This window comes from Equus przewalskii, chromosome 5 (assembly GCF_037783145.1).
Source record: "Equus przewalskii isolate Varuska chromosome 5, EquPr2, whole genome shotgun sequence".
NCBI lineage: Eukaryota > Metazoa > Chordata > Mammalia > Perissodactyla > Equidae > Equus > Equus przewalskii.
The window spans coordinates 51,769,112-51,796,154 of NC_091835.1; the positions used below are offsets into that span (position 1 = coordinate 51,769,112).

The 27,043-nt window shown below is 40.3% G+C and overlaps 1 protein-coding gene and 1 long non-coding RNA gene across 3 annotated transcripts in view; one reads left to right on the plus strand and one right to left on the minus strand.

The window, feature by feature from the left end:
• BCAT1 (branched chain amino acid transaminase 1) overlaps positions 1-25,944 on the minus strand; it is a 118,582-nt gene extending 92,638 nt beyond the window's left edge. The window contains exon 1 of the mRNA XM_070619318.1: positions 25,546-25,944. Within this exon, the coding sequence (XP_070475419.1) occupies positions 25,546-25,551 (6 nt within the window). The 5' untranslated portion in view covers positions 25,552-25,944. The remainder of the gene's footprint in view (positions 1-25,545) is intronic.
• Positions 1-26,634, plus strand: part of LOC139083362 (uncharacterized) — a 34,101-nt gene extending 7,467 nt beyond the window's left edge. For both annotated transcript variants that reach the window (XR_011540017.1, XR_011540018.1), the window contains 2 exons: positions 1,207-1,461; positions 25,300-26,634. This is a non-coding gene — a long non-coding RNA (uncharacterized lncRNA). The remainder of the gene's footprint in view (positions 1-1,206; positions 1,462-25,299) is intronic.
• Positions 26,635-27,043: the final 409 nt, after the last annotated feature.

Here is a 27,043-nt window from a genome sequence, read left to right on the forward strand (position 1 = left end):
TAATACTCAAGAGTCTCTGCCACCCCACCATAGAATCTATTTTATCCATTTTCAGAGAGGTTAGCTAAATTTCCCAAGATCAAACAGCTGCCGGTCAAGTCAGTTTGACCACAAGGTCTGTGATCTTACCTACAATTCTGACTCATTCCAATGGCTCCAAATTTCATGACTGTATACCCCATTAGTAAAAATGTTAGCATGTGTGGCAGATTGTATTTTCCAAAGATGGCCACAACATTATCTTCCATTGCACATGCTCTTCTGCTCACTCCCATCACAAGGTGGAGTTTATTTTCCCCACCCATTTGAATCTGGGTGGGCCCTGTGAGTGTTTTCAGCAATAGAATATGGCAGAAATGTAGAAGTGATGTTGTTCCAACTCTAGACAGGTACTTTAACTGGCCTGGCATCTTCTGCACCCTTCTTCTGGAAGGCTCTTGGGACTCCTCCACTTGCAACCCAGCCACAATGCTCTAAGAAACCCACACCCCATGGAGAGGGCATGTGCAGAGTCACTAGTCAACAGTCCCAGATGAGCTCTTAGTCAATATCCAGCATCAACTGCCAGCCATGTGAGTGGCTATCTTGAATATCCAGCCCTGACAAGCCTTTAGATGACTGATTGAAACCACATGAGAAGCCCCGGGTTAAAACCCTGCTGAGTCCAGACAATCTACAGACTTGAGAGAAAATCATACATTGTTGTTTTAAGCCACAAAGTTTTGGGGTGGTTGGTTATATAGCGATGTTAACACAAATAGCACAGAAGCCTAACGTATGTCTACTTAGTTATTTATGCAAATAACCTAATATATAATGTCATACATAAAAATAAGAAAAAGATGAGAGAAACATGAAATAATTAGCATTTTAAAATATCTTCCTAATTATGGTTGTTTTCTTGTACCATCCTTGGCTAAAGGCCCAGTATACACAAGGGCCAAGCAATCATTAATGACAGTAGACATAATTCCCTTTTCAACAGTCTTCTTGATGATACCAAAATTTTGTGGCCCACTGCTTATCAGTTCTGATTAAATCATTGATATTTTTATCTCAGAATATGAATAATAGAGAATTTGTCATGAGAATTGGAAAAATATTATCTGTCTTGTTTTTGTTATTTTGTTGTTTTTATATTACTAATATTTTCTTTATTCTGGTTTTATGCTTTTAATTTTTTGTTTCTGTTTGTTTTGTTTGCAGAAATCTTTTAAAGCCAGTTGTCCCTTCTACAAGGATTGACAATTAACAGTGGCTGACATAATCTGTATATCTCCTTAACCAGCCTCACAGAAATTGCCACAATCACAGCCAACTGAAAGAGAGCGAAGTGCGAGGCTGCACAGGTGACCCCTCCGAACAGTGGAGCAACCCCTTCCTCCCTTCAGGACACTGCTTAACGGTTGTGATAGTGTGACCATCTGACAGACTGGGCAGAGGGTGCCCATGTCAATCCATGTGAGTTCAATATAAGCACGATTGCATTTTTTCCTTCATGTTAGAGAAAACAAATATAATCAATGCTCTGACGCCTCGGTGGTCTCTGTTGCACATCCCAGGTGCACACACTCCACTTTGAAACTACTCAGCTCAAAGTGCTGACTCCTGAGCTCAGTCTGTGGGGTTCTGCATGTTCTGGAGCTGCCTGTCGGCATTCTCTCTTTACCTCTCCCTTCCTAACCTTCCCCTCTCCCTCATTTGCACTTCCATTGTCCTTGGTATGCACAAGAAGCAGTGTGGAAAGTCTCTAGGTCATCTTGAAGTACGCTAAAAAGGAATGACAGATGGAAAGAGAAACAGACATCGGAAGATTCTAGATAGAAAGATTAGAAATTTCATTTCATGTTTGGAAACAATTAAGCTTCTAACTTTGCTTTTTACAGAAATAGAATCACATATCAACTTCTGAGAGGGAGAAAGTAATGCTAATTAAATGAGATTTGTTTTTTAAAATCCAGAGTATTATATCCTGGTTTGCTTTAGAGAACATTTTGTTTTACACCAGTACATAAGTAGCTGCTCTGCTTTCATTAATCTATTTTGAGGAAATTAACAGCAAAAAGAAAGGGCAGTGGGCCGTGGCCAAGGCAGATGTATTAAGTTTTATTCATGATTGTTAAGTACATTATTTACTTTAGAATCCACAGCATACCCCCAATAAGAGAAACTAATTTTAATAAGTACATGGTAAATAGGAAAAAATGAGAAGTAGTTGATGATTGACAATGAACATAAGATATGCACCAAAGGAAAACGAAGCATTTTGGATTACAGTAATCTTTCAGAAAAAGTTAATGAAAATGCTTTTCTTGTGAGTGTTGATATATGTTCAAGAAAATATAAAATACTTACTTCTCTCTGGTGTGTCCCTTTTTCTCTAACACATGCCACTCTCTCTCAGAAGTAAACATGGCACTCATTGCCTCCTCTGTGAGATCGTTCCAAGTACGCATGCAACAGAGAGATGGACGGGATGAGAGAGTCCATCAAAGCTTTCTCTGGTAAAAATGCCAAGGGCACACCTTGTATATCTGTCAGTCCAGCATGCTTTTTATGAACCTGAAATACTCTAGTTTTAATAAGGAGAGAAGGCACAGAGCCATGCCACGTATCTGTCACCTGGATGAAATAAGGGCCTGCCGTCTTTAATGTTCCTCACTGGCCCTGACAACTTATAGACCAGAGTTGGGGTATGGAAGTGATGAGGTCTTTAAACAAAATTTGTCCTTGCTCTTGCTGCTTCCATATTTAACCTAGTCTGAATACAGACTATTGCAATGCACACCAAAACTTCCCCTTTCGAATGCCATACTCTACCCTGAATGGGAGAGAAATAGTAATAAGACAAAGACATGAAGCCTGACAGTGGGTTGACGGTGACTGAATGAGAGGAGGTTTTACTAACACAATAATCTGAACTATCCATTTCTTTATGCCCTGGTGGTTTTAGCAGCTTGCTGGACAATTTGAAGTGAATGAAAGAAAAACTTTTCTTTTGTCAAGAGGGAGAAGGGCCATTGTGAAAGGGGAGGTGGGAAAAGAGAAAGGCACGATGCTTCCTCCTGGGATGTTTTCCTGCAGGCAACGCTTGGGAAACAGTTAAGGGTTGAGAACCTGGAAATTGATCGGCCTCCTGATACTTGTCTTCTCTGCTACTGCTTGGAAAGTTTTCCTGTCCCCCAGGGGGTGAGTTCTGCAGCCTGGAGAAGCTAGTTTAAGCTGACATTTCCTAGAGCTGTTATGGCCCTTGATGATGGCCCTGCTTGTTTACATAGCAGTCTCCTCCTGTCTGGGCAGTGACTTCATTCTCTTTTAGATTTCCAGTGCTTAGGAAACAGCCAGGCAAATGTGTGAATCTCAGTGGCCTGGGTTTGGTTCCCGGGTGTGGACCTATACTACTCCTCAGCAGCCAAGCTGGGGCAGTAACCCACATACAAAATAGAGGAAGACTGGCACAGATGTTAGTTCTGGGTGAATCTTCCTCAAGAAAAAAGAGGAAGATTGGCAACACATGTTAATTCTGGGCGAATCTTCCTCAGCAAAAAAAAGAAAAGAAAATCTGAATAAATTGAGTGTATAAATCCATCAAGTTTTTGGTTAAACTAAAAATCAATATGATGGATGTTAACTAAACTTGTTGTGGTAATTAAAAAATTGATAGATGAGGGGCTGGCCCAGTGGCATAGTGGTTGAGTTCACACGTTCTGATTCCAGGAGCACAGGGTTCGTGTGTTTCGATCTTGGGTGCGTCCTATATACAGCTCATGAAGCAATGCTGTGGCAGTGTCCCACATACAAAATAGAGAAAGATGGGCACAGATATTAGCTCATTGCCAGTTTTCCTCAGCAAAAAGAGGAGGATTGGCAACAGATGTTAGCTCAGGGCCAATCTTCCTCACCCCCCCCCCAAAAAAATAATTTATAGATGAGCTGATATGTTTTACTTGCACACACGCACACGGGGAGAGAGGAAGAGAGCAGAAAACAGATATCTATATGACCTCAATTGTGTTAGGCATAAAAGAACCAAAAACGGATTTTCAATGTGGCCATTTATTCAGGTTCTGTGTCATAGATGTATCGAAACTTACTAAAACTGCCCTGATCTAGTTACAGGATATTTTGCCTATCTCCCCTAACTTCCACACGTTTCTGCATAGTCCCCTTGGAACTTTTTCTGAATCTTATGAAGCCACGAGTTCTGAGTTCATTACAAGATTCTGTTTCAAGCTCTAGCCCCGTTATCTAGTAGATACATGAGCTTGGGCAACCACTAACGTCTCTAAACCTCACGTCAGTGTCTGTGATCCTCAGCTACTGTCCTCGTAGAAGCAAAAGGGGAAGATGTAAGTTAGAGCGTTTTGCAAACTACTGAACAGAATGTGTCACAGCTGTTTCTTTGTTCTAACGTAAGGTTCTCAGGCATATAGGGAGAGGCTATAACGCAGCGGTGAAGCCCACAGACTCTGGAGGGACATTGCCAGATTCGATAGCTTTGCAAGCTTAGTCTGGTTACTTAACCTCTCCATGCCTCAAATTTTCCATTTGTGAAATGCTATTAATAAATTAGTTTTCGTGGGGATTAAAAGAGAGAATTCACGTAAAGCCTGTGCTGGCACCCAGTGAGCTCCCAATCTGTGCTAGTTATACTTAGGACAGTGAAGATTCATATTGAATCTGAAGGTCTTTTGAGAAAATTTGGCATCTGTGAAACTTGAATTATTTCTAATTTTAGAGGGAAATAAGGACCCATAGACACTTCACCTCTCTATAAACTGAACCTTGTGGAGTGGATTCCTTAGAACCCCGTTGCCCAGCTGAGAAGTAGGAGTTTGACCTGAGATGTGCCATAAATCCTCTGGCAAACTGACCACTCCATGTGGCCACACTTCTACCATGCTACTAGGAGGTCCACTGGCCGCCTTTCTCAGATTCCTGGAGGAACATGCAGGACAAGCAACTTTCTGCTGGGGTTCCTTCAATGTTTGGATGTGGTGTAGCCCTCAGGTGAGTTAAAACTCACTTCCTCAGAAAGTCTGGTTAATTTTTTCTCTACTTTTAAAAATTGGTCTGGAAGCTCTTTCTCCATAAGGATGGAGCATACATGTGTAAGGATGATGGCACCCACTTTTTCCCACTATAAGTAAGCCCAATATATGGCAGTCTCAATCTACAAAACACATACATCATAGGGTTTCTAATGTGCAAAAATTTTGCCACCGATGGCTTTTAAATAGCAGTTCACTTTGTGCATTTGAGTCTGATTAGTTTATAAAACAAAAGTAGATATTATGACACAACAATAATGCAATCACCTATTGTATAAAGGTAGAGAACTGTATTTCTCCCTACCAGTCTATCTTCCGCCATAGAAAAAGGTGGTTTTAAAAGCGTGAGCATATGTGTGTGTTTCATGTTTACAGGTTTTGTGTCACATATTTACATATTTTATGCTATAGCCATTCCAGCTACTTCAAACCATCAGAATAATTAGAATCAAATTTGACCCTACTTGATAATTAATTATTTCTGATCAAATAAAATATCCTACGACAGGTCTAAATTGCAATTTATCATCATTATACACCTTTTTAAAGCAGAGAGCAGTAAAAAGTAAGTAAGGTTTAGACATAGGAATTTGGAGGAAATATAAGGAGACTAGTGAGAAATAATTTGGGGAGGTAGTGTGAGGATTATAAGGAACATGTGTGCTGATAACTTAGTCTATGGGCAATGGGAAACCTTTTTAAGGTACTTTAGTTGAGAAATTGTACATGATATCATTCTCCCAACAGTGTATAGAATGGGTTGGAGCAGGAGGAACTGGAAGAGAGGAGCCCTTTTGGGAGTGTATTCCAGTGTTCTGGGACCTAACCCAAAAAAAGGAGCCAATGATGAATGGTAGAAATTCTGCAGTCTACAGAATGAACACTGACTAGATGGCAGACCAGGGGGAGAAGACTAATTTTCACTCTAAAGCCCTCATTCTCCCCACGACATGCTTTAAATATGTAAGCATTAATGGACAGTTCCCAAGGATGGATGACTCTCAATATGAGACTGTTCTAAATCTGGAGCCACACGCCAAGAGCCAATATTGCCCTGGAATTCTGCCTTTAATGCATGTGATCTGTACTTTTCCTGAAAGTCAGCTTTCATGCAGTGTGGGGCTTGTGGTGTTGAGAGGTCTTACATACCAGTTGACATGCATTCTCAGTGGTTTGCTCTCTTGATCATGAGAGATATCACATACCTTGGAGATCTTTGTGTATTTAACGAGACATTTAGCATTCCCTCTACCTTAAGGCAACCGAAGGATAAACGTTGTAAGAGAAATAGCTGTAGACGGAGTGAAGATTTATGATGTATCCTTGGTAAATTTTGTTTTAATAGCTTCTGTTAGTTACAGCCTCATAAACTGTAAAGTTCCTCTCTAAGGCCACTCCATGCCCCTTCCTTGCTTCTGTAACTTTCTGCTAATAGAATACATAGTGTGTGGTTACTCTACAGATTGCCAGGTGCACATCAAAGGAAAGCATGAAAAACAGAAAACAAAAGGAAAAACTGTGTTAGTCCATTCTGGCTGCTCTAACAAAGTACCATAGATGGGGCAGCTTATAAACAACAAACATTTATTTCTCATAGTTCTGGAGGCTGGGAGTCCAGGATCATGGCACCAGCATGGCCAAGTGAGGGACCTCTTTCAAGTTGCAGACATCTCATTGTGTCCTCACACAGTGGAAGGGGCAAGGGATCATTCTGTAGCTTTTATTTATTTATTTATTTATTTATTTATTTATTTATGCTAGGAAAGATTGGCCCTGAGCTAACCTAACATCTGTTGCCAATCTTCCTCTCCTTTTCTTTTTTTCAACCTCCTCAAAGCCCCAGTACATAGTTGTATATTCTAGTTGTAACCTTCTGGTTCTTCTACATGAGCCACCCCCACAGCATGGCTACTGACAGATGAGTGGTATGGTTCTGCACCCGGGAACCTAACCTGGGGTGCCAAAGTGGAGCATGCTGAACTTTAACCATGAGGCCATCAGGGCTGGCCCAGTAGCTTCTTTTCATAAGGCACTAATATCATCACCTTTGGGGCTTAGGATTCAACATGTGAATTTGGGGGGGACACATTATTTCATATTTGTTAGGTGATGAACACACACACACACAAGATGTTCTGTATATGAACCACTAACATACACCACAATAACAACCACCCTCTATCAGACACATCCTACGTCAGGCTCTTAGCTCCATACACATTTCATACTCATGACAACACTATAAGGTAGCTATTGTTATAAACCCCATTGTACAGATGAAAGAATTGGAAAAGGTGCAATGGTTTCCTAGGATAACTCACAAGACTCAGTGCTCACAGCTATAATTTATTACAGATTGAAAAAGGAAACAAAGCAAAATCAGCAAAGGGAAAAGGAACATGGGACAAAGTCCAGAGGAAACCAGGCACAAGCTTCCAAGGGTCTTCTCCCAGCAGAGTCACACAGGGTGCACTTCATTCCTCCAGCAACAAGTTGTGACAACAAATATGAAATGTCATCTACCAGGGAAGCTCAGAGACTCAGCGCCCAAGGTTTTTATTGGGGAAATGGTCACGTAGGCACCTTCTACTTAGCACATACCAGAATCTCAGACTCGCAGAAGGAAAGCAGATGTTCAGCAGAAACTACATTGTTTGCACAAAGAGTTTAGGCACAGTGAGCCATTCTTATCAGAGAATTGTGGGAACCCTCTGGAAATTCAAGTCCCAAGACACCAGCCAAGGGCCAGCCTTGCAAGCAGACCGTTCCAAGACTAGCAATCTTAGGCCTACTCCGTTAACTCTTTTCTGTGCAAGAGTAGACTGAGGGGCCTGATCAGCTGTGGAGAAGCAGAAGATAGGGGCTGTCACTGAGGTCAAGGGACGTGAAGTATTCAAATGCATTTCTTATGTTCACTTTAGAGATAACCAAACTGGGTATCAGGAAGCTTGATTGCCTCGACCAAAGTAATACACCTAGAAAGAGACAGAGCTGGCACTAGAACTCAGGCCTTCAGACCACACAGGGCAGTTAACGGATATTAAAGTAGAAAGTAGAGATGTCCATCTCTGCTACTGGTGAGGATCCTGATCAATTTGTTTAATTTTTACTCATTTGCTGTAAGATTTTATTACAAAACCAAGAAAATACAAACTGATTTTGCACAGTTAGCTTTTTGGTTTGAGTGATAGCATGGTTAGAGCACTAGACATTTCCAATCAGGTATGTTGTTAATTTACTTTTTCACTTCCTCTCTTTTTTAGACGGAGACCACAAATTGCCATTAATTTATTGAAAAATATTGTGAATAATTCTTAATACTGTGTAAGAAAATAGCAATAACAACCTATAATGAGACAGGAGGGAGAAAAAGGGAGACCTCTTTTTTACACAAGAATGCTAGCTGGTCAACACTGAGAATGATATAATTAGATCAGTCAAGGGAGGCTAGTGTCATCAGATGAAAGGTTGTTGGAGAATGGGATATTCACGGTCTCAAAGTATGCCACTGATTACGTATTAATTAAAAAGGGGGCAATGTCTCTTTACAAAGGAGAGAGATGGTGGCCTTCACCAAGGGATGGTGGCCATCACCATCACCTTTAACGTGACCAATAGAGGTAGCAACAAACATTGTGTGTTTCCTGATGGAAGGCAACGAGGGGTAGACAATCTCACCTCGAGAGGTTTAACCTAAATCTAATAAAGAAAAAACTAGACAAATACAAAATGTAGGACATCCTGCAAAAAACTGGCCTGAATTCTTCAAAACAATGTCACAGAAAACCACAGCAGCAAAGAGATAGGGAAAGTTCTAGGTTAAAAGAGGCTAAAGAGACGTAACAATCAAATGCAATGTGTAAACAAAACAAATTAGCACAAAGCTATAAAAGAAATTTTAAGGCCAACTGGAAAAATTAGTATATGGACTAGATATGAGGTGATCTTACTGCACTGATATTAATTTTCTCAAGTGTGCTATTAGGAGAATGTCCTTATTCATGGCACATGAAGTACTAAGGTGAGAAGTCTGATCACAACTGGAATTTATTTTCATGTAATTCAGCACTTGGGAGAAAGATAAAGCATATGAAAAAGTCAACCATTAATGAATCTAGATAAAGGACATACAGGTATTTTTTAAAATATTCTTTCATGTCTACAGTAAGTGTGATGGTTAATTTTATGTGTCAACTTGGCTAGACTACAGTGCCCAATCGTTTGGTCCAACACAAATCTAGATGTGGCTGTTAAGATACTTTTTAGAAGTGATTAACATTTATTTGAGTAGACCTCGAGTAAAACAGATCATTCTCCATAATGTGAGTGGGCTGCTTCAAATTAGTTGAAGGCCTTAAGAGAAAAAAAGACTGAGGTTTCCAGAAAAAGAAAGCATTTAGTCTCAAGACTGCAACCTAGAAACCCTGCTTGAGTTCGTAGCCTGCCTGGTCTGCTCTGCAAATTTCGAGTCAGGGCTATGACATCAACTCATCAGAATTTGCAGCCTGCCAGCTTGCTCTACAGATTTCAGACTTGCCAGCCCCCACTATCATGTGAGCCAAATCCCTAACATAAATCTCTCTCTCCATATATATCCTATTGGTTCTCGTTCTCTGGCAAACCCTGCCTAATACAGCAAGTTGTATATCCAAATATCCTCTAAATAAAAAGTTGTGAAGAAATTATATAAAAATTTCTATATACATATCCATATAGAAATATTTATATATAATAAAATATATAAATACAGTATATATAAATGCAGTATACTTATGTATATTATATGTAGAACTTATACATAAAATATATAAATAAAATGTATATAAAATATACAAAAGTAAACACACAAAATTTCTTACTTGTCTGTAAAATGTGGGACAGAATAACTAAAAACTACATGGAATCTCCAAACCCCATTTCAACTCTAAGTTATAATCTTTTGCCCATTAAACAAGATATTTCAGGGGCCGGCCCAGTGGCGCAGTGGTTAAGTTCACACGTTCCACTTTGGCTGCCTGGGGTTGGCCGGTTTGGATCCCAGGTGCAGGTATGGCACTGCTCATCAAGCCATGCTGTGGCAGGCGTCCCACATATAAAGTAGAGGAAGATAGGCACGGATGTTAGCTCAGTGCCAGTCTTCCTCAGCAAAAAGAGGAGGATTGGGAGCAGATGTTAGCTCAGGGCTGATCTTCCTCAAAAAAACAAAAGAAAAAAAATATTTCATCCATGAAACAAGAACACGATGTTATTTTTTAAATATTTAGAGAATTTTAAAATCTCAGAAATATGAAGGCTAAAATTTTTAAATTTAAGGAAAAGCTTGGAAGATAACATTGATGAAATCTTCCCCTCACTGAAAAAATAGAACATTAAGAGAGAAAAAAATTTAAAAGTCAGAAAGATTATTCAAGGAGGTCTAACATCAAATTAATAGGACTTTAAGAAAAAAAAAAACAGGGAAAGAAAAGGGGAAGAAATTATCAAAGATATATGACGGGAGAATTTCCTAGGATGAATGACTAAGGACTCATGTCACCATAAAGTTTCCAAACAGTAGAAATAAGACCATAAATTTCCAAACTTTGAAATAAGACTGTCTTTGGACTTCTCATTACTGACACAGAAAACTGGAAAACAAGAAAGCAATTCCTCTAAAATTCTGATGAAAAAATCATTTCTAACCTAGAAGGCTATTCACAATCAAATATCCATCTACTGGGATAGTAAAGCAAAAGCATTTTCAGGCATGCAAAGAAGCAAAACATTTACCTTTCTTTATTTGGCAACTATTGGAGGATATGCTCCACACAAATGAGGAAGTAAACTAAGAAAGAGGAAGCCACAAGATTCAGAAATCTGGGGACCTAACACAGAGAAAGGATAAAGGGTGCTGAGAGGTCTTAGAAAGACAGCTATGCAGCTGGCCTACAGAGAAAGCAGGACAGATTGGCACAAGAATAAGGAGGATAGCAGAAAAAGGAACTGACAGATAAATGGATACATTTGAACTATGCAAAATTATGTGGACAGGCTACTGGAGAGTTGGGAGGAACTCAAAATACATAGGAAAGGAAGCAAATGGAAGAAAATAATGCAATAATTAACTACAGGAAAAACAAAATGTTGTGTAAGAAAAAACATGTAACCATAATACACTAAGTGACTCACCAATGACTTTTAAAAATGTAGTTCCTTCTGCTTCTCAAACCCCCCCCCCAGGGGCATTCCACTGCACTTGGAGTAAAATCCACACTCCTTAACATGATTTAAAGGAGGTTTTATGGGGCCGGCCCTGTGGCCGAGTGGTTAAGTTTGCACGCTCTACTTCAGTGGCCCAGGGTTTCAATGGTTCGAATCCTGGGCACGGACATGGCACCGTTCATCAAGCCATGCTGAGGTGGAGTCCCGCATGCCACAAACTAGAAGGACCCACAACTAAGAATATACAACTATGTACTGGGGGGCTTTGGGGAGAAAAAGGAAAAATAAAATCTTTAAAAAATAAATAAATAAAGGAGGTTTTATGGGGTGGCCCCACTCCTATAACTTTTCCCTTTGCTCACTAAACCCGAGGAAGTCCCCTTTGTGCTCACTGTGCATGGGACACTACCTCCAGGTCACCCCAAGGATTTTTCATGGTACTTGAGTCTTAGCTCAAAGTCGACCTTTGCCGTGAAGCTCTCCCTGACCAGCCAGTGTGAATTAGTACCAGCTTCCCTTCAACTCTGTCACTATAACATCCTCACATTTTATTTTCTTCCTATTGCATCACTAATTGAAATATTTTATTTGTTCCTATATGAGACTAAATTGTAATAACATTATTACGTAGTACTTATTTGGGACCAGGCACTGTTATAAGTGCTTTACATCGGTTATTTTATTTAATCCTCACAGAGATGCTATGTAGGTAGGTACTATTATTACCACCCTTTGATCGATGAGAAATCTAAGGCACAGAGCAAAGCTGGGATTCACACACCTGGAGTCTGGCCCCAGTCTGTGCTCATAACCACCACGTTACATGGCCTGTCCGTGCAAGAACCATGAGACCAGCAACTTAGCCTACCCTTCATCCTCGTAGCCTCAGGACCTTGAGCAGTGCTGGATGCTTACACAGTGAGCACTCTTCAGTCTTGTTCAATAAATGCATTACAGTAATCTGAGATAATCATCCAGAGGGAAGGCGTGGATATTTTTCCTCCATTTGGCTGTAGGTTGTACCATGTACCACATCTCAGTTTTGTTTACCTCTTGGCACCAGCTGCTCTGATCCACCTAGTTTTAGGATCTCTTGATCAAGATATTTCTGTCTTCCTTACAGGCTTTGGGTCATGTTGTGGCTCTGTAACATTATTATTCTCTCTCTCTTTCTTTCTAATTGTTACTGCTGTATTAGCACTTGTCAGCTACCCAGTGACTGGAGGAAACGAAGGCCCCACCCTCTGGTCCGTGCTTGAAGTGAAATGGGTGTGATGGTGATTGTTCCAAGGACCGAGTGGATCCAGTGAATTGCCTAAAGGACACCCGGAAGACTCATTGATGGGGTGGTGTGGGAAAGAGCAGGAAGCTACAGACCACTCTTCATCGGACCGTTAGTCCAGGGAGGAATCCAGAGTGAATACATGCAGAAAAAGATGACCTGTTCCCAAAGGAAAAGAAGACAGAGCATTCCAGAGAGGGTTTAGATGGATAGAGAGTTCAGGAGGCCAGGACAGAGAGCTCTACAAGAGTGGAGCCATGTGTTTCAATTTATAGGCTCAAAGGACCTAATGCAAAGTTCTAACCAAATCAACTCATTCCTCCATCCTCTTCCATACCACTACCGCCCCCTAGTCCAAGCACCATCGTCTCTTCCTTGCATCCCAGCAGCAGCCTCCTCACTCACTCCATAAGTAGCTCACCTGTAGTTTTCTTGCTAAAGCATGTTTTCCTAATGGTGAATCTCCTAAATTTGAGCATCTTTTATAATCTGGAGAGTCTGAGAATTTCCCAAATCAAGTCCTGGTTCCTTTTTGCATAATAATTCTTCCCTCGATTTCTCTCTTTGCTCTTGCATTTTACTATAACCAAGAAGCAGCCAGGCGGCACCTTCGATCCTTTGCTTGGACATCTCAGCTAAATGTCTAAGTTCATCACTTACAAGTTCTGCTTTCTGCATAACCGTGATGCACAATTCCACAAGCTTTCTTCCACTAAATACCAAGGATCCCCTTTCCTCCAGTTTCCATGAACATGTTCCCTAGTTCTTTCTTAGCCTGAGCTCATCAGCAGTGCTTTTAACATCTACATTTCTACCAACAATCAGTTCAAGGTAATCTGGGCCTTTCCTATTGTGCTCGTCAAAATTCTTCCATCCTCTGCCCAATGCCCAATTCAAAGCCACCTCCACATTTTTAGGTATTTGTTACAGCAGCACCCCATTTCCATGGACCAAAATCTAACAAATTATGACAAATTTCATGGCTTAAGGAAAAAGAAGTTTAGGGCTGGCCCAGTGGCACAGCGGTTAAGTGTACATGTTCTGCTTTGGCGGCCTGGGGTTCATCGGTTTGGATCCTGGGTGCTGACATGGCACTGCTTGGCAAGCTATTGCTGTGGTAGGCGTCCCACATATAAAGCAGAGGAAGATGGGCACGGATGTTAGCTCAGGGCCAGTCTTCCTCAGCAAAAATAAGAGGAGGATTGGCAGCAGTTAGCTCAGAGCTAATCTTCCTCACAAAAAAAAAACCAACAAAAAACAGAAGTTTATTATCTTATGGTTTTAGAGTTCAGAAGTCCTAAGTCAAGGTATCAGCAAAACTGCATTCCTTCTGGAGACTCTAGGGTGAGAATCTGTTTCCTTGCCTCTTCCAGGTTCTAGATGCCACCTGCGTTCCTTGGCTCATGGCCCCTTCCTCCATCTTCAAAGCAAGAAGTGTAGCATCTTCAAATCTCTCTCTCTCTCTCTCCCTCCCTCCCTCTCTCCTACCCTCCTTCTCACCTCTGCTTCCATTGTCACATCTGCAACTCTAACTGTAACCCTCCTGCCTCCCTCTTGTAAAGACCCTCATGATTACATTGGGTTCACTGAGATAATTGAGGATCATCTTCCCATCTGAAGATCCATACGTTAATCGCATCTGCAAAATCTCCTTTACCATAAAAGTTTTTTGGGACTAGGACATGGCATCTTTAGGGGCCATTCTTCTGCCTAGCACACTCACCAGCCATCTATTATGGGCCAGGCACTGGACTACATGCGGTTGCACAGTGGTGGAAAACTGGATATGCTCTCTGCCCTCAAGAAATGTTCAGTCTAGTGGGAGAGTCAGACGTCAATCCCAAAACCACACAGATAATCACACCAATAAATAATTATGAATTCCAATTAGTCCGCTGAGTGACTGGGAATCACCGGGGGTCATGAGGGGCTCTCTGAGGTGTAGCATTCAATCTGAGGCTGGAGGGGTGATAAGGAGCCAGCTAGAGGAAAAGTAGGAAGAAGACCTTCCAGACAGAGGGATCAGCAAGTGCAAAGACCCTGGAGCAAAAGTTTGGGGGTTGAGGGGAGGTGGAAATAGTGGTAACAAGGTGAGGATGCAAAGGTGATAGGGACTAGATTCCTATGGGACTTTTAGAGCATGGTAAGGTCTTTGGGTTTTATTCAAAGCATAATTGGAAGGAGTTGAGTATTTTTAAGCAGATGACTGATGTGATCAGTTTAATCTGTGGAGAACAGATTAGGGGTGGTGGACAGGCAGAGGAAGTGGTGAGCATAAGTAGAAATGTTTATACCCAGTAAAGAGAAGATAGTGGCTTGAATGGGGCACGTGGTAGCTCACATGGAGAGAATTGTATGGATGTAAGGTATATCTTGGACAAAAATAACCTACGGGACTTGATATAATTGAGTGTGATTCAAAAGTCCAGGATATGATCACAGGAGTGGGTGGCCTATGAGGAATATTAGTGGAGATGAGAAATTAAAGGGACTGAGATGCCAGAAAGGGGAATGGGCCATCCATGCACATTGAACTAATATGGAAAACAGGATTTGGGATGGAAGAGAGAATCAGGAGCCAAGTGCTAAAATCTTTAATGGATTAGGGGGACAGAGTGACCAGGTTGTCTTTCAATGACAGTTATGAGGAAGAGAGAGGGTAGCACAGACTGAGGATGTGAGTAGTGGAGAGGGGCTTGACAGGAGAAGTCTGATGTGGAGACAGCATTGGGCAGGGTGAAGGAGACCAGACCCCCTCCAATTTTGCGAGGGGAGAATGGGGAAAATGAGCAACCTCCACTCTAGAGGATGGCGGGGAAATGGCCTCACCTAAGGACAGGAGGAGCAGGAAACATTTAGGGGGGTGTGCTAATATTGAGTTGTAAAGGGTATTGTGGATAAATTGGGGTAAGAAGTTCTAGTGAGGGTTGAGTCAAGAGAGAAAATACAGCATCAAGAGAGAGTGAAGATGATGGAGGGCGTTGTGAAAAAAGTATGACATGGTGAATTTAACTGGTTGCCGGGTTGCCAATGTTGTGAGTTCCAATAGGTTGTTCCCTGGAGGATGTTGGGTACTCAGGCTTCTCTGTGTTTACCAGTGGTCTGGAAGGGAAGCCAGTCATCCTTTTCCTCATGGTCCTTTATGGTAAGGGAATGAGTGATTGAATCAAGGTCCAGATGTCTGAGGTTGGGTGAAAGTAGACCATGTATGTGCCTAAAACACTCTCACTTCCTTGTTCATCTAGCCTTCTTTCATGGTTCTGCTCAAAACATCACTTCCACTATAAGGCCTTTCCTGATTTCTCTGACTAATCTTTTTCATGTACCACTGTACCTTGTGCAGACTTCTATTGTAGCACCTATTATACTTTCTCGCATTTGCTTTTTACACATCTCTCCCTAATAGAATGATTTCTCAAGAGTAAAAATAATGCTTGAATTATTTCCATTTGCCTATTACCTAGTACAAAGCCGGTGTCTTAGTGAGAGCTATGTAAGTGTTTTTAATTAAACTCAAATTAATCATTGTTTGCTGGTCATTACTGTAATATGTAAATGTAATATGTAAATTTTAGGTTTGAAGAAGAATTTGTATACTCTTAATATAATAGTTACTGTGAAGTTTGATGTATACATTACATTTAACCTGCTTTCTCAATAGATCAGTTAGTTAAATTTGCGTTAGTTAAAATTAAATATAATAGTTTAGAAATTTTGTCAAGATGTAAGTCATGTGTTGCTTAATGATGGGGATACATTCTGAGAAATGCATTGTTAGGAGATTTCATCATTGAGGGAACATCATGGAGTGTACTTACACTAACCTAGATGGTATAGCCTACTACACACCTAGGCTGTATGGTACTAATCTTATGGGCAACATCATATATGCGGTCCATCATTGAGCAAAACGCCGTTATGCAGCACATGAGTGTATATCCTTGGTCTTAACTAAATTGTGCTGAATGATCCATTATTTCAGATCTTCTTGATAATGGCTCTAGAGTCAAGTTAATTTCACTACAAGGCATTTCTATTTCTTTTTTTAATTTCAATTTTAGATATAAACTCACGTGTCACAGATAAAACAATATATAAACGTGTACAGTGAATAGGTTCATCGAGATTTCTCTGATCTATATATAGAGAGCTTACTCACTCTTCCCTCCACTTATTTTTTTTTTTAACCTCATTCTTTTTTACACCTGACAAATATGTGGGTGACTTCCAATCTTTTGTTGTTTCAAACAATTTTGCAATAAATACTCTTGTTCATACGTCATTTCACACATGTATAAGTAAATACAAGGCACTTCTAATTAAACTAAGTATTACCAATGATGTTGAGCCATTAAATCTTTCTCAACCTATGTAGTTACATTAATGTGATTGCAAATGACCCCTCATTCCCAATGCTTCAAAGCATTGTCCTTTAATGTCAAGTAGACTGATGGGCTTAAATAATGGTCTAATGGTCTAATGGTCTAATGGTCAGGAGGAGAGAAGGTGCCTGGTTGACCAGCAGGCACAAGGTTAATGTAAGAGGCATGCATGAAATTATTAAAGGAGCATAAACCATATTGACATCCTATGTCTACACATTCACTGAATTATACTGCTAATAGAATATTTGCTCTAATGTGACTGAAAAAAAGAAAATGCCAGTTTAGTTAATAAGACTGCACTTTTTAACCAACTAATGAAAGCATACATAATGTTATATTTAAAAAAAAAAGCATAAAAACTCATGGCAAACTATCAGTGTAGCCAAGCATAAATGGTGATGTGTATAACCAAAAGGAAAGGAAAATAAGGTAATTATCAGGAGACTTTTAAACAGTGAATATAGTAAGCAGCAGAGCTGTCCACAGAAGATTTGAGAGGTCTTGGTTCTTGAGGTATTTGAGTGAAATAGAATCGAAAGCTAAGAGAATAAACTCAAAAGAACAATCCTTTGGCAGAAGTAAATGCCTAAAATGACCTAATAGATTTTTTTCCTTTCAAAATTCCAGTATTCAATGAACACTGCCTCTAAGTGCCTCTTTTGTTGGATTTGTTTGTCAGTGTATGCATTAATTAGTTTGCTTAAGAACTGCCTTGTCTGCAGCAAAACTAACCCCATGTTACACAGTACTGGAATTGGTTAACTTTCCCAGACACATGACTTTGTTCTATATTCTAAGTAGTTCCTTCGGATGTGACAGGGGCATTTCCCTTTACATGCTGCCTAAATCTGAAAACAAGCGAGATTTAGCAGACGGGCCCTGCTGGGTTTGTTTCTTAGGATTTTCAGGGTGTTCCGTTCATATTGCAATGTAGCACCTTTTTGGGTGACTTTTCCCAGAAATATTTACAATCTTTCTACAGTTTCCCTACTGACATTCTGTAAAAAAAAAATCAATCACAAAATAGCAGCTATGTAGGAGGAGTTTGGCGATAGGCATTAAAACATGTAAATACTGTTCCCTGTGTTTTTATAACTCTCTATCTTTTGAGAGTCAATTAAAGCTTTGACTCCAGACAAATCCAGATTCAGAAAAATGGATCTGCTATTTGAAAACAAATAAGTATAAGGCAGAATCAAGTAATCTGATCTAGGAAGGCTGGAAATAGGTAGTTGATTTAGCTTAACTACTATCTGTAAAGCACCAATGGTGGTGCCGGGGTCATGCCACAGTAGAAGAAAAGGTAAATGCAGAGAGATTGCAGGATATGATCAATATCTTATATCCTGACTTCAAAACATAACCCCACTCTTACCTTCCCACCTTCCACCATATTCATTCCACTATAAAACACAGTCACTGTTCTCAAAGAATGCCTGAGAAGTAAGCTGCATGGTGAACGGCGTGAAGGAGGGTACCGATGCGGGGGCGGTATAAATGGGGAGGAAGGAGTTAGAAATGAATATACGAAAATGTGGGAGTTTATTCTGAGGAGTAGTAAATCCTTCTTTATGACTAGAGGAGTGCATACACCTAGAAGAGTTGTGGGGGAAATAGATTAGAAAAAGACCTCATGTACTAAGCTAAGTTCAGTAGACAATGGGCAAGTCATAGAGCTATTTTGAGTGGAACAATGACATAATGAAAATAGTGCCTTAGGAAAATTAAGCTTGAGACCAGTTGAGACACTTTTGAAATACTTCAAACCAAAAGTAATGAGAGCATAAATCAGTACACTAGCAATGAGAAAGAGAGAACACCTAGATAAAGAGAATATAGAATCCACAGGGCATGATGTATGATTGAATGTGGAGGAAAAGAGAATAAGAAAGAAAGAAAAGATGGCTGAACTTGGGTCAGATAGCCCCCTTGCTACAATCAGCTGTGGCTGAGGCAAGGTCACCTGGTAGGAACCTAACCATGTAGGCCTGTCCCTTTGAAAGGCATGTCAGGTAGGGACGTTATCTAAGAAACGGGAAAGCTAGGCACCCCAAACTACTAAACTCCACTTAGAAATTGCGTATTGACCCTGTTTAACAAAACAACCATGCACACACTTCAAAACTAGATTACAATCCAAGAAATTAAGGTGCAGATTCTGTAAATCAAGCTCTATTCTGTGACTATTAATAGGAAATCAAAATATGACACCCCAAATTGTGCCACTTTGACATGAGGATTATTTTGAGCTGAAGGCATTTGAGATCCAGCAGACACAGCAAAGAACCCTTCCTGGGGCTTCCCTTCTCTGGCTAAAAGCAGAAACTTCTGAGAAATGAGGACTGCCATAAAGCCCCTCTCCTGGGGAAGATGTATGGCCATGAAGAAGATGGAAAGTCAGCAATGAGACGGACCTGCACGAACAAACCTTACTCCGTTAGTTTCTCCATATATTTACCTTCCCACAGTTTGCTGCTCTTGGAAGCTTAAAACCTTTGCCTTTATCTTGTCACTTCTCTACAAATTTCTTCTTATTTGTAAACATGCTCTATAAGCCCGAGTTCTAACCAAACCTTTGAGTTACTCATCACTGAGTTTCTCTCGTGTGTACGCATACTGCATGTGTTACTAAACTCCGTTTTTCTCTTGTTAATCTGTCTTTTGTCAGTTAATTTGCAGGGCGCCATGCAATCAACCTAAGAGGATAGAGGAAAAAGTTTATTCCTTGCCTTTCCTTCCTTTCTTTTCCTACTACACACTTTAGATCTTTATGAGATAAAACATAAAGAAGAAAATGATAACTCATGTGCTGCTAGAAAACAAAGAAACTATTGGTTGCTTTTCTATTTGAACTAAAGACAGGTGATGGTTTGGGGCTTTTCAATATTCAAAGGGCAGTGTGGATCTCATATATTTTCATATCTCAACTGATTACAGAGGCAAGAGCCAACAGCTCTCCACTGCTCTAAATATCTAGATCATCTCAGTATTTTCTGCCACTCTTCCGTACTATATGTACTCTATTGTCCTGTTTTTAATAGCAAATAATTTAGATATAAAATTTTTGTGCCCATATGTGTTTACATTTTGCTGAGGAGATCGTCCATACTTTTCATTAGATTTACGAAGTGGTGTCAGACCCAAGGAAGGCTAGAATCACTGGCGAGGGGGACAGCACACTGGACTCAGACTCAAAATATCTAGTTTCTCATTATGCTCTTCTATTTGTGAATTTAGCAATTCTAGTAAGTTTCCTGATCTTCATTTTCCTTGTCTGTAAAACGGGGTTAATCATAGCTGTAATGCTTTCCTCGTATGAATACTTTGAGGTTACAATTCCATGTTATGTAATTTATATGGCATTTAAAATATAAAGCATCATTATGTTAGTTAAGCAAAGAAGTCCTTCCTCAAGTCTGGATGTGTTTCTTTCATAAACACCAGTGCTAACCTTGCAAGTACGATACAGAACATTCACCAACATCGAAAACCATGGAATCCCTGAGTAATGTGTTCCCCATGTAGATTTTATAGTTCCATTTAACTCTACCTTTTATCTTCAAAGTTCAAAGAAACATTTACGGTGATTTCAGATTCCTGAACTGATATTTGGTACTAAAATCAAAACAATATAACTTTGAATCCGAATCAGCTAAAATGAAATGTACTTGGCAAAATCACCCTTTAATGTAGTGGTGGATGCTAACTGCTGGGTGATCAACTGTGCGAATACATCCTTGACCTCATGCCAGGATGTGTCCAAACTGCGTTGAGGTCTTTGTTGGTCACGTAGGAGACATCTGTGGCATGTTTGGCCTAGAATATCCCAACAGGTGTTCCTTCTGTCTAGATTTATAAGGAGTCAGAATTTGAGCTCTCTAGTTACATCCTAGGTTTCTTAAGGCTTCCTAAGACAGATAACCATCTATGCTCAAAATAGCAAAAACATTTCTCAAACTAAAGAGTAGACTGTAAATGCAACTGATCAAATATTCAGATCATATCAAAATAAAGAACTAATGAATTGGTTCTTTTTAGATGAAATATAGGACTATTGTTAATGGAACTAGTTAACTTTACAAGTATTTCACAATTTTTAAATCAGAAAGAATCATGTGTTTTTCAGTGTGACACCTCTGGATTACTGTTCATTGTGGTATAATTTCCTCTATTTTTTTAAAATTTATCTTCCTTTTTCCTTTCTTCTTGACTTGTTTCCTATATTTTTGGAGCATGATTATCTCTTTCTTTAAGATTTTTCTTTCTCCCATTAATCACTGAACACAAGAAAAATGTTTCTCAAAATAGGTTTTTACCCCAAAAAAGGCATGGCCTATATGACACTAGAAAAATGTTTATGTGATGTGCTGCGCTGAATTAATAAGATGATCTAATTTCCAAATTATTTTAAGGATATAAGTACTGGTTTTCTAGAGGTAATATTGTTTAGCTTGTGGATTTGAGGGGAGTAATTAGAAGCACACTTGAACTCGGGTGGTATAGTAAAGACCAATTCCGCCTTGGTTTGGCATTCACCACTGATGTTGTGGTTCATAGATCTTATTATAAAAACGTTTGCAAATATTTGCAAAGTTGTATTTATGAATCAGAGCATCCCAAATGCTTAATTTGGAAACATTTTAAAAATGTGAGTTGCACCTGACATTCATGTCTCAGTTGATCTATAGGGAATCCAATTTCAGTGGCCTTAGTTGCATGCGCACTGACATGTATTACCAAACGGGCTGCAGAGGCTCAGGAACGCCCATCAATAGGAATGTTGACCGTATGTTATGTGAAATATTTAGAGCATTTGGACAGCTGTTCAGGGGATAAAGTTACAACGCAAAGACTGCCCACATTTACGACTGTAAAGTGAGCAGACCATCCATAGTTTCCTTCTGTGCTCATAAGAATGATAATACTGTGGGGGATCAGAATTGGCTACCCCAAAATGTGTCTCTTTGGCATGAGGATTACTTGGGGCTGGTTATTTTTAAAAACTGCAGACATGAGAGAAGCTCTGAAAAGTAGAATTTATCCTTTGTAAGAGATATTTACATTTGTAAGGGAAGTCTCCATCTGTAAAGGTTTGTCCCTCTCTCTACCAGGAAGAGGGTGGGCTGACCTTATCTCTAGAAACTCTTATCAGTGCGGATGGCAAGGTCTTAAATCTGTATAATAACCTTACTCTTGTTTACTGTGCTTTTCTGGTAATCTCCCATAACTGACTCCCTCCACCCCCAATATCCTCCTTTGCTTTTAGCTGAAGATGATATTTAAGATGAAAGCCTCCACCATTTTGGCGAGTTACTCAGTTTTCCTGAGTGTCTCCCATGTACACATGTTATAAAGCTTTGTTTGATTTTCTCCTGTTATTCTGTCTCATGTCAATTTAATTAGTAGCCCAGCCAGAAGAACCCAGAGGGCAGAGGATTTGTCTTTCTCTATCATATAGAAAGTAGAGGATGCCTGGGATAATGATGTCTGTTGTGGAAAGTACCAGATTCCCAATCTAAAATGGTAACCAAATCCCCTTGGGCATAAGGTTGAACATTCCACTGGGTTTCCCTAGGTGGCATCTGTTATTTAGATGAACAGTGGTTGCCTAACCTAAAGGGAAATAAAGAAAGCTCTCCATTTCCATCTTCCTACACCCATTGAGAAGAGGCCATTCAAATAAGCAGACAACCTGAAACCCCAAAAAGTAGAACCAACCGAAACACTCTAGATGGCCACTGTTTAGAAACAATTCTTCATTTACACACAGAAACAGTTTACTCGTACACCCAGATCTCTCAGGTTAGTAACACTACTATCCAGCTGCTCACTTCTCTGGTCTATATCTTAATATTAGAAATAAAGAACTGAAGGGGAACAGAATATGTCACCCCCAAACTATGGCTTTATGGCATAAGGATTATTTTGGGCTGATTATTTCTAAGAGGGAGAAGACACAGAAGAATCTTTGAAAACAGAGTAGAAGTTGCCCTTTTCTGAGTAAAATTTACATTTATGAGGGAAATCTCCATTTGTAAGGGTGTCTCCCTCTCTGTACCAGAAAAAGAGGGATAACAAAATCTCTAGAATCTCTTGCCAACAGAGAAGGCACTGCTGACTGAAATCTGCAACCTTACCCTTGGTTACTGTGCTTTGCCTGATAACCTCCTATAATCAGCCCCCTGCCAAAATCTGTCTTTTGTCTTTAGCTGAAAATGATATTTAAGGTGGTTGCTCAGGCCATTTTGGGGAGTTACTCAGTTATGCTGGGTATCTCCCAAGTTTACAAGAGGAATATATGTTATTAAGCTTGTGTTTGTTTTTCTCCTGTTAATCTGTATTTTATTATGGGAGGGCTCAGCCAAGAACCTAGAAGGGTAGAGGGAAAATTATTTTTCCTCCCCTGCAGAGCTAAACATCTTGACCTGAACTGGGATAAAATCTAAATTTATGAAAACAGTTGGAAACCTGAAGGAAAACTGAAGGAAATCATAACTTGATTTTAATTCTTAGCACAAGCCTCTGTAATAATCAAATGACTATTTTCAACTTTCTTTCACAAGGTTTTAAGCCCATTTCCAATAATTAGACCTTCTCAGGTTCAATGCGCAACAGAAATTTCCATACAAATGGAAAATTTTCTTGACTCTTGTTTCTTTCTCTCTGTAGTTCTAAACCAAATGAAGTTATTTATTATGGAAACTGACAAATGAAATATTGGCCAAGTTAAATTTTTATCTTCTTTTTTCTCCCTATTTCCTTTTTTCTCATCACCATAGATTCCACCAATGGCCTTTTGTTAGGCCTGCTTGACTAGCTATGCATCTCTGAGCCTGGCCTGGGGGCCACATCCTGCGTCCAGAATGTAAACCTCCTCTCCTTGCCAGGCCTCATGTCTTGCCTCTTGAACACACACAAACAGCCCTCTCCCTTCCTTCACTTAACAGTGCGTCTCCAACAATAACTTCTTTTGTCTCTGTCCTTTCTGACATGTGCCTCTTTTAAATCTCTACCTTAATTCAGTAAATCATAATATGTCCTTACCATTTTTATACCCATACTATTCAATGTATATGCTATTTTTCTTATTCAGTTGCCTATTCCATATGTGTCCAACTTAAAATATAAGCTCCCAGGCAAGACCATGTCTAGAAAATTTACTGAAGACTGAGCCTATCATGGTGCCATATGGCAATAACTTTTTAAAAAATAATAATAATAATGATCATGATAGCAATACTTAGGTAAAAGGTAAGTAGAAAATTTTTCTAAATAGTAAAAACAAAGGAACCTCATGTACTCCTTAGATCATGCCTAGAATACAATCATTTCTTTCCGGATCTTAGTAAAATATCAGGAAACAGGAATGAGACTACTTAAAGATATCCCCTAGTTTCCTGCATTATAATAGTACCTTGTAGAACGGACAGGAGTTTTTGGACTCAAAGCACCGTGAACTTACAAAAATGCATCATCAACTACAATTCCGCATAGGACAGGAAAAAACTGGAAAAGCAAAACTGTTTATTCTCATAATTTTCTCCTTTTACTCTCTAACGCTAGACTCAAATTAGACAGGCATGAGCAAGCCAGACATGGAACATCTGACTATAGAAGAAAAAGGTTGCTAAATTTTTCACTGTGGCACAGTTACCCAATTTCTTTTCAGTACAAAACAGAGTTTCCACTCAGTTTCTGCTTCATCTTAGTGGAAATTTTTGGTTGATGAAAGAGGCACCATTTACATATTATTTCTTGTAGATGAAACTGGGATGGGTTGTGGAGAAGCTCAGTTGCCAACACGCTTTGTCTCCCTCCTCGGAAACTCTGAATCATGGCTTCACTTCTCCTGAGTTCCGATTGCATATAGGAATCTCTCACTTCCAAGCCGTTAGATGGCGGGACTGCTTGCCCATCCTTCACTTTCCTTTTCAAAAGCTACTCTTCAGGTTTGAATGTGATTACAATTTCCAATGTGTGAGACCAGGAACACAGAACATTTAACAGTGTTCATTTCTAGACCTAAAACTTCAGAAATAATAGGCAACTAGGCTAATTATCCTTGATCAGCATAAATAAAAGTCATTAGGGTGCTTACTTTAATGAAACAATGCCCTTGGGCTTATATGATCTGTTACTCCTAGCAGCTTTAATTTCCACAAGAAACAAAATAAGATGCGCCTTCTGCTTTTGACAGCGATGAGACAGTTTTTCCTTCCCTCTCCCACCCTCCTCACCTAGTCCGCACCTCCCGCTTACACCACAGGCACCCAGCAGAAAACCCATGTTTACAGCCGGGGACACCCCCATGCCCCTTCTCCAAAATCCCCCACCTCCTGCGCATCTAAGAAATTGACAAAAGCTTCCTCTTCCTTTCCAGACCTCAAAACAGGCAGGGGAGGGAGCTGCGAGCAGCTTTTATCTCCGTTCACAAATGCAGCTGTGAAAAAGCCCGAGGAGGCACATCCTGTCCGCGGAGGTTAAACAGAAGACTGAAAAGAAAAGAATGGTCACAAAGCCTGCTGGTCCTTCCTCCGTCCCCTTTCTGCCCACTGTCTTTGAGGAATCATCGGTTCACTCCATACACACATTTTTGTAAGATACAGTCAGAATCATGAGCAGTTACCTTCATTGTTCTGTTGGGCCGGGAGCACAGCTTGAGCCGACCCGAGGGCAAACCCGATGCGTCCTGGCCCCTCCGTGCCGGGTGCGCGGCTGCGGGAATGTCTGGGGAAGTGGCTGAGGCGGCGGCGGTCACACGTGGAAGGCAGGATTGCAGACTGGCCCTCTGGCAGCGGAGATCGCTGGCTCCCCTGCAGATTGCATCAGCAGGAAGAGTCGTAAGACTGTTTCCCCCCAGACTCCCCCAGAGGGTAGAGTCTCTCCCAGCACGAAGATTCAGAGCCAACTCCGAGCCTCACACACCGCTCACTCCTGGTGGGGGTGCAGTGTTTCAAACAGGTCACCACATGTTAGTCCCGGGTTAGTGCCTGTGAATGTGAATCTGAGTATGGGGATATCGTGTATCCTAGATGTGGGAATGATAAGGAAGAGGAGGAAAGGAACAGATCATAGATCACGATTGCCATTCCCTCCTTAGCTGGCTGCCTGCCCCTAGACTCTAGGCCACCTCACTTCCCGCTATGTCCAAAGTTACTTTCCCACCCGCTCCTGCTCAAAATTATACGGTGCATCCCCATCTAAAGCAGAAAATTTTAAATGTAGTTTTTGTGTGGTAAAGAACATGTGCCTGACTTTTAAAAGTTTGCCAATCTGTTTGTCCTGCCCCTACCTCCAGTCCCACATTTGACCCTCAGATACCACCATTTTTGCCAGTTTCTTATGTATCTAGAGAAATAATCTTAATCTTTTGATTGAGGATATAAAATTCTTTCTGATTTAAACATTGCCTGCCAGCTCAGTTCATCCTCCTTGGGTCCCCTCTCCACTTGTACAAAAAGATTCTGATACCGCTACTTTTCCACGTCCAGTGCTTAGGTCAGACTCCACGACTTGACTTAAGTGTGCTTCTGGTTGACCCCAGCCAGCTTGCTGTCAATCTGACAACCTCTAATTTTTGCAAATCTCAACTGAAGTCTTTGCTGTGAAGTCTTTGCTATGAAGTCATTGCTAACTTCCTTAAGCAGAATTGAGCCCTTTGTCTATGCCCTGTGCTTTGTCCATAGCCTTTATTAAATGAATTTTCTTAATTTTACTTTGTTTGCACAGCTGTTACTTCATTAGATTATGAGATTCTTGAGGGCAGATCCTTTGTTATATCCACCTCCCAGGCTCAGTGGCCTGCCTTGGAAGAGAGAGAGTGTTGAACACAAATGTGCATGTGGGGACAATTAACAAATGTTGGTTAGGTGGATGAATGTTTGAATTGTTCGTTTGACAAATTTACTGAGCTCTCACTACTTGCCAGGCACCAGGCAAGATAGTAAGGATTAAATGGTAAACAAGAACAAAAACATTCTTACACTCATGGAGCTTATATTTTAGTGTGGGAAACAGAAAATAAACATTAAATCAGGTAGCAACATGTCCATCAACTGATGGATGGATAAATAAAACATGATATATTAATACTATGGAATATTACTTGGCAATAAAGAGAAATA